At 25.4% G+C, this 9,053-nt stretch overlaps 1 protein-coding gene and 1 non-coding gene across 3 annotated transcripts; one reads left to right on the forward strand and one right to left on the reverse strand.

Moving 5' to 3' along the window:
• Positions 1 to 701: 701 nt before the first annotated feature.
• Trnas-aga lies at positions 702 to 783 on the reverse strand. Its single transcript has one exon. It is a non-coding gene; the product is annotated as a tRNA-Ser (tRNA).
• Positions 784 to 4,838: 4,055 nt separating this feature from the next.
• LOC112598431 (protein MTO1 homolog, mitochondrial) lies at positions 4,839 to 8,161 on the forward strand. 2 transcript variants are annotated; one of them, XM_025344893.1, is made up of 12 exons: positions 4,839 to 5,101; positions 5,174 to 5,292; positions 5,342 to 5,522; positions 5,964 to 6,253; positions 6,327 to 6,472; positions 6,541 to 6,698; positions 6,749 to 6,912; positions 6,972 to 7,143; positions 7,207 to 7,369; positions 7,582 to 7,803; positions 7,879 to 7,939; positions 7,997 to 8,161. In XM_025344893.1, the coding sequence occupies exons 1-12, from the start codon at positions 4,903 to 4,905 to the stop codon at positions 8,093 to 8,095; spliced, it is 1,974 nt and encodes a 657-aa protein (XP_025200678.1). In that variant the 5' UTR covers positions 4,839 to 4,902; the 3' UTR covers positions 8,096 to 8,161. The 2 variants fall into 2 exon arrangements, with proteins under 2 accessions (XP_025200678.1, XP_025200679.1); XM_025344894.1 differs by having other exon boundaries at positions 5,010 to 5,101; positions 5,356 to 5,522.
• Positions 8,162 to 9,053: the final 892 nt, after the last annotated feature.

Raw genomic sequence — 9,053 nt, forward strand, 5'->3', positions numbered from 1 at the left:
CATTGTTGTAACTGCCATTGTATTCTTGAGTATTTCAACCGTGTGTCCATGCAATAATAACAATAATTTATAGAGGGTAATACAGTAGGTACACATCATATTATATAATAATTAATAAAATTGGCTATAAAAGACAATTTAAAATAATTTGTACAATACTATAAAATCCTAAAAAGTCAACGCATTTTCATAACTATATGTATATTTTTTAAACGCATAATTTTATGAGCTATTATAATAGTGAAAATTTTTTATTGATTAATAAGTTAAAAATAACGAGTAATTTAGGTATTCACAAACTACAATATATACTAATATAAATTTAGATAGGTACAGAGTTGACACAAATATATGGTGTATCCAATATTCTAAGAAGAATAATATATAAGTTTGAAGTAAGAAACCTAAAATTAATATATAAATTAAATTATATTAATAAAATTGTCTATTTTATTCTGTTTTGAAAAATAGTAGGTAATAATGTTGAACTCGAAATCTTGAAAGCAACAAATGTATAAAAATGAATAAATCTAAATTATTATTTTTTTTTTCAATTTATAAAATACAATCACTCATACGAGTAATTAAGCTTAAATACTAACAGTATGTATAGACGATATTATAAAGGTTCATTAAAATGTCACTTATATTAAAATACTTAGCTTAATAAATAAAATTGCAAGATAAATTTAAAAGTATGTCGCAGTCGGTAGGATTCGAACCTACGCTCCCAGAGGGAATCTGATTTCTAGTCAGACGCCTTAACCGCTCGGCCACGACTGCTTGTTTGAATTGTCGCAAAATTGATAAGTATAATTATGATCTGTAAAGATAAATGAAGCTGTCTTGAGTGACTGATTTATAATCAACGAAGAACCGAACTTATTAGAGCTATCAATTTAAAATGTTTGGGGTAAATTAATATTATAATTTCACCGTGCACTAAGAAAGGATTTTTCAAAATTTTGTTTTTAAAGGGGTTGAAAAACAAAATTTTACGTGTAAATTGTACACCTATAAACATCGATGAGTATAGGTAGACACTTATAAGTTATAAGCCGTGAGACATTAAGGCGTGAGCCTATAGCTCACATTTTTAGGGAGTTTTTCACATGAACGACAAGTTGAGTAGGTAATTTTAGTGCCAAATGGAAATAAATCAAATATAGCTTATAGAGGAGTTTCGTGATACAAATTTTTGTCATAAATTATTAATTTTTATTATAAACCTGTTAAAATTTTACGGGAAAAGCCGCGACGGGTTACCCGCTAGAAGTATATAAATACATAATACAAAATACCAAATACATTTTCAGCTGTGTTGAGACTCTCTCCAGTTCTTCATTCCTATTACTCAAAAAGAATAAACGCGTATTAGTTCCTTTAAAATTATTTTCCAATCTGAATAATTATCAATGATGTTTTTTACGTACCTATAATCTTTCAACCAGAAATAATATAGGTAGACCAATTTTTTATGCAATATCTTTTCTAAAAAATAATTTAACTTTGAATGTTTCAACTTTTAATTTTTGGCCTTTTACATATATAATAATTATATTAACTTCTAAATTATATATAAATATATATAAAAAAAAAACTAATGAAAACTGGTGGAAAAACAAAAATTTTTATGGGAGCCCAATATTTAACAAAATTTATTTGGTTTATTTATTAAAATTCAAAAAATGTTTAGCATAGAGATTTAAAATTTTCATCGGATAGTTATTTTATCAATTTTTGATAAGGTAATACTATTAAAAATTATGAGAAAATGATTTTCTTCAAAAAATTTAAGTTTAGTTATTTTAACGAAAGACTCCTTTACAGTGTTTTTTTTTTATTTAATAGTAATTATGGGCGCATGTAAACTCCACCAATTGCGGCTATTTTAGACTTTTTTTCATGTAAATTCCACCGATACGTTTATATTACCTGAAAAAAATATGTAAACTCCACCGGTATGTTTTTTTTTTTTAATTGTAATCCAAATCCAATCTGATTAACTAAGATTATATAATTTATCTGCAGATTTATTATAATATATTTATTGTATTTAAATACAATAATTAAAAAAAAAATTCATATAATAATCAAATAGAAAATAAGTGGGTACCGCTCTGCTGTATATTAGAGGGTAATCTCGGACTAGGGTAGGTTAAATTTGAATGCAATGATAGGTATCATTGTATACTAAAAACGATTCTGAGCGGAGATGATTTGTCAGTCTAGGATATATAATATTTAAATATTGCCATATATTCTATTTATTTTTGAAATAAATATTTTATTTTTCAATTAGGACGCATTATTTACAAAAGTCATAGTTAATCAATTAATTATTAATTTTTATGAATTATACCTACAAAATAGTTTGCAAATATTCATGGTTTTGACGAAATTTTGTCAATATTTGAACTTCAAATGCTAATAAAAAAAAATTGTGCATATGTATTCTTAAAATTTTTTGATCTCTATAAGAATAACTTATGAAGAACTTTGTATATAAAAAATTTATGATTTTTCAACTTCAAAATTACTTACAAATTTTCGCGTTTTCGATAGATTTTGTAAATATTTGAACTATAAACGTTTATAAAAAAAAATTGTGACTAACGATTTTTAATGTTTTTAACTACAATAAGAACAACTCATAAGAAACCTTGTATTAAATTTTCAAAATTTCTTCGATTTTTTTGAATACTGTTGGAAAATGTTTACTCTTTACCTCTATAATGCACCAAGGATATTCACTTTGCCATCAGAAACCACCTCCGAAGTTTGAAGTTGAAGCATTATACAAAAAAAAAACACACATACATCATTGTAAAATCAATACATTCATCATTCCGTTCAAAAACTAAAATAGAAAAATATATAATTATTAATAATAATTAACAATACATAGGTAATACGTACCTACATAATTTATGTACAGATTTATTATTTATATATATTATATTTAGATACTTATATTTTTTTTTACACAATATTAAAATAAATGATATAATAATTAATGACTAGTTTGTAGTTTAAATAAAGTTAATTAAAATAAACTGATAAAAAATAATTACTTAAAGAAAATTTAAAATTTGGTTTGATAATGTTTAGATGCAGCTTTGACGAATTGCATAATGGTAATATTGTTTGCCTTGAATGACGAAATGATGGTGTTTAAATATTTTTGGCATGTCTAGTTGTAATCTGTGGATTTTACCATCAGTAGAGTTAACGTGTTTCAGATCAAAAATACGTATCGGTGGAATTTACATTTTTTTTTTCAGGTAAAAAAAATGGATCGGTGAAATTTACATGTTATAAATCCAACCCTAAAATCGACTACTTATAAATCGGCGGAGTTTACAATCGCCCGTAATTATTGATTAATGTAATTTGAAACATTGTCTATATTAGGTATAATATAATATTAATTACTATACATATAATTTATTAATAACTGACGAAGTGGTTATGATACCAAAATTAAATTGATTTTACGGATGTTTCGCTTCTAATAAATATTAAAATATATCTTTGGTCTCCAGGGTATTTTGATTATAAGACTTTGATTTTATCCGGGTTTTTAGATGATTATTTATATTAATTTTAAGTTCATTCAAATTTACAAAAAAATGAAATAAATAAAATGTCAAAAACAACTACTTTTAATTAAAATAACTTAAAAATTTCTAAGTCAGAATTTCGATATGATAAAGATTAAAATTTTGATTATTTAAAAAACATAAATTAGTTGATCAATAGATAAATTTAAAATTTTTATTAATTATTTTCTAATGGTCTACAAAAAAAGAAAAATTATTATCGCTATATCAGTTTTCAAAAAAATCGATTTTATTCTGTCGTGGTAATTCAATTTTTTTTTGAGAAGACGTAAAGATTCGAAATTTTAAACAAATATATATAATATTAGTATTTTACAGGCATAATATAATTTTTTAAATATTGATAGCTTTTTTTGTTCTATTTACGGTATATAGTTAGGAACGTTAAAAACTTTATTTAGTCCTTTTTCGATTTATATTGATGTCATTTTTATCTGTAAAAAAATTAAATTATTTAATATCTTATACAAACAATTAAAAATTATGTTAATACGTATATTATTACAATACTGTTTTTAGATGCGTTTAAAATTAGTCAATATTCTATGTTCTAGAATAATATTCTAGAACTTAACAATTTAGTATTTTACTTCTGCTTCGCATTACGAAATACGAGTAGTCCACACGTTTTTAAAATAAATAGCGAAACCAACAATAACTGAGTACGATAACTAATAACACTAATATAATTATTATTAAAGATTTATTTTAAAAAAATATATATCATTGATCACATAACAAAATAGCCATATTCATAATATAATTTTGTTATACTATTAGTGAATAGTGATTAATATTAACTGCAGTGATGGTAAATATAATTATTCTTTATTATGCTTGGACATTGTAGTAGTTTAAATCGTATAGAACGTTAACAAAAATAAATTATTAGATAATATCAAACAAATTGTTAATAACCATGGTATACTGTAGAACGATCTATTACCACATAATAACCTGTTACCACAAAATATAATATTATTATCATTTTATCTTTGTTATCAATTGTTAAATTCTAATTACTGATAAGTACTTACACTTGGTATTTTAAATTTTAATGCGAAAAATGAAAATTTAAAATATAAAAATTTATAAAAATATAGAGCTTGGTTATATTTTAAAAAGTGTTATCAAGCAAACATAAGACATTTTTGATCATAATCTTATTTATTCTTTTTAATTTTGACCATTTCATTGTCATTTATTATAATTTTTTTATACTGGTCTAATATCTACTCAAATAGTTAAAATGTAATTGAATGATTTAGAATTAATTAAAATGTTTATCAGATCTTTAAAAAACTTTGGTCGGTTATTATCTACTCACCAATTTGGTTTTATAAAATGTTTTTGTCATTTTTCAAAACAATATGATGTGATTGTAGTTGGTGGTGGACATGCTGGAACTGAGGCATGTTCCGCTGCTGCTAGAATGGGAGCATCTACTTTATTAGTGACTCACAAAAAATCATCTATTGGTAAGATTATAAAAATATTCATTGCAATTTTCATGCACAGATGTTATATCTTATATTTTAATATGTTTTCAGGAGAAATGTCATGTAATCCCTCATTTGGTGGTATAGGTAAAGGACATCTTATGAGAGAGATTGATGCATTAGATGGACTTTGTGCAAAAATCTGTGATCTTTCAGGCATTCATTACAAAGTAATATGATTCTATGTAACTAGAATATCTTCTTTAAGTATAATTATAGGTTTTAAATCGCAGAAAAGGACCAGCTGTATGGGGTCTAAGAGCACAGGTTGACAGAAAACTTTATAAAACGCATATGCAAGCAGAGCTTTTTGAAAATACTCCTAATCTTGATATTATTGAAGGATCTGTAGACAACATTTTGCTTGACAACGATAATCAATGTACAGGAGTGTTATTAGGTAGTATAATATATTATGTTATTTTAAAACATTTAAATGTTTAGTAAATAGTTGATCATGTTTTTGCTCTTAGCATCATTCAATTAATAAAAAAATTATAAGTATTTCAAAAAAATATATATATGTATTAATTTTGTTTATACTAGTTAATTAAAATGTTTTGTATTGTTTATTTTACACATATATTTCAATAATTTTCATATGGAAATAGTGGAAGTTAAACAAACGTTTTTAAATTGTACAGATATTATTTTTCTTCAAATTTGTTATTTTTATGCTTTATATACTTTTATATTGAGTATAATATACAGTTCATTGGGAGTAAGAAATGTGGACAGTTTATTTAATGAGTATTTATTATCCATAATACAAATATAATTTGTTTTGTTTTATTTTGTATTACTAATATTTTAATGCAATATTGATTTTTTTAATTATTAGAAAATGAAATATTGATAAGAACTAAATGTGTTATATTGACTACTGGAACATTTTTAAATGGTGAAATGTATAGTGGAATGACTGTAAAGGCAGGAGGCAGGATCAATTCTAAGCCTTCTATTGGCTTAGCCAACACTTTAAAAAGATTAGGATTTAATATAGGAAGAATGAAGACTGGTACACCACCTCGAATTGAAAAAAAATCAATTAATTTTACTAATTTAAATTATCAGCTCGGAGATGATTTACCAACACCGTTTTCATTTATGAACAATTCTGTTTGGCTAAAAGTAAATAAATATATTATTAGTCTGCTTATTATGTGTTGAGTATTTATTGTTATTATTTGGCTTTTTTGTTTAGCCTGAAGAACAAATAAAAAGTTATTTAACATATACTAACAGTAAAGTTCACCAAATTGTAATTGATAATTTAAGTGTAAATCGACATATCAAGGAAGAAGTAAAGGGTCCTCGATATTGTCCATCACTTGAATCTAAATCTCTCAAGTATATATAATATATATTTTAAAAGTATAAATTATAGTTTTTATTTTAAACATTAAAAATATTTTTAGATTTCGTGATAGAAATCACCAGATATGGCTTGAAATAGAAGGCTTTGATAGTGATGTAGTTTATCCAAATGGTCTATCTTGTACACTACCTGAAGATTTGCAAATAAAAATGATAAGAAGTATAAATGGACTAGAAAATGCCAATATTATCCAGTATGGTAAGGTGAACAATTTTAGTTTAGAAATAAACTAACAAGTTATTTCATAGGGTATGGAGTCGAATATGATTATGTGGATCCACGAGAGTTATATCCCACATTGGAAACCAAAAAAATTGGCCGATTGTTCTTTGCTGGTCAAATCAATGGAACAACAGGCTATGAAGAAGCAGCTGCTCAAGGTATATTGGCTGGAATTAATGCTGGTGCTAAGGTGAGTGATAAAAATCATAATGTTTTTTTATTTGTTTAAAATGTAATCAATTTTTTCAGTCCCTTAACAAAAATAGTCTTACCTTAAGTAGAACCGAAGCTTATATTGGTGTACTTGTTGATGATTTAACCACACAAGGCACAGATGAACCCTATCGCATGTTCACTGGTCGAGCTGAATTTCGTTTACATCTAAGGCCTGATAATGCAGATATCAGACTGACTCAGAAAGGTTCTTTTCTAACATCAGAATATTCAAAAGATATTTTATAACATAATTTATAATATTTTATAGGTTACAACATTGGTTGTGTCAGTAAAAAACGTTTTGATCAAACACTAAGTATACTTTCTGGCTTAGAAGAAGGAACTAAATTATTGAAATCAGTTTCTCAGACCATGTATAAGTGGAAGAAATCTTTGGGCTTAAAAACTTCAAGAAACCCAGAGACTAAAACGTGTGTATCCATTTATATACTTTGTTTGCCGAGAGAATGTAGTTGTGCGCAAACTAAAATACGTTATATACCACTACAAAAACCAACCTCCCCACTTTTCGCTTGCAATTGTATACGCAAAGTAAGCATGTTCTCTCAGCAAGCAGAGTATAATATTAGTATGTATAAAATAGATAAAAACTTGTTTTTTAATTATTGTAATATTATAACAGGGCATTTGAAATGTTGGGTCTGTCCAAGGAAGGCATTACGTTACAACAATTGGAAACAGTACTTCCTGATAAATTTGGTGGAAAGTTTGAAGACAATCGAATTTGGGAACGTCTAAAAATTGAAGCTTTATATCAAGCATCTATTTATGATCAACAGGAGGATATTGAACAAGTAGAAGTTGATCAATCTCTGCTTGTTCCTAAGGACATAGATTATACACAGTAATTTATTATTATTTTGCTGTCAACATAAACATATACTATATGATATTTATATTATAAATCTTTTATTTACAGTACATCGCTAAGTATCTCAAAAGAAGAAATCGAAAAGTTATCCTATGTTCGACCACAAACTGTATGAGAAAAATAACATAGTAAAGTATTTTGTTGATTCATTTATTTTTGTTTTCAGATTGGAGCTGCTAGTCGAATACCTGGTATTAAATCCAGTACTGTTTTGAGACTATTATATTACATTAAAAGTCAAAAGATAAATATACCAATCAATTAAGGATGCATATGTTGTGTGTTATGTATTTTATCAAAAACTTAGTCATCATTTGTTATTGATCATAATAAATGTATTAAATTATAAAATGTTTAATCAATTATTGAAACAATGTTCAATATAATAAATTTCAATTACAATTTACAATTTACATATATTTTATAAAAGTTTCTCATTAGACACTTCTATAAAAATGTCTTAGAGTTTTTAAATAATTTAACAATAAAATAAATTGATAGATTTCGTATTTTACCGTATCATAATGAAATTATGATCGAAAGGCGTTTTGGATGGGCTATTTAAGTACATTACTGTTATTAGCTCAATTTCGGTAGGTTTTATTTGTTAAAACTAAAATCAGATCGTAACTTGTACATCTAAACCTTGACATAGTTGCTTATAAAAGTTTTCTGATACCAGTATTCGTATTTTTACAGTTTTACCATTATTACGGGCTTACGGTATGATAATATATAAGTAGAACCTCGCTTTAAGGAGGCTATCTAGTAACATTTTTTTATTATTGTAATCGTGTGCTCTTATATATAGACAAAACACGTAATAGGGACCTACATATTAATTATTATTACATATATTCACAAAAACTAATAGTAATATATAAATATATATTTTTTTTTTTTTTTTTTATTCGATTAACATACCTTTAACATTTCTTCATAAGTATTATTTACTCAGTAACTCAACAAGTTCGTACATTATTATAAATTAATGATAATCGGCTATTTAGTATAGGTGTGTTTTGGTTTATAGTCTCTGCACAGCTAATCACTAATCAGTAAATACTAAATTGTGTTATACGTGAACAATATGTTTGTATGTGCACATTATTCGTCATCGATATGGAACGACTCAAGCGAGCATATAGTAGGATGGTTAAGAACTATACAAATCAACAAACAATCATATTTCAATATTATATTTATACACGGATTATATAGGT

The sequence above is a fragment of the Melanaphis sacchari genome, unplaced genomic scaffold (genome assembly GCF_002803265.2).
Source record: "Melanaphis sacchari strain LSU unplaced genomic scaffold, SCAv2.0 Contig48_pilon_pilon, whole genome shotgun sequence".
NCBI classification, from domain to species: Eukaryota; Metazoa; Arthropoda; class Insecta; order Hemiptera; family Aphididae; genus Melanaphis; species Melanaphis sacchari.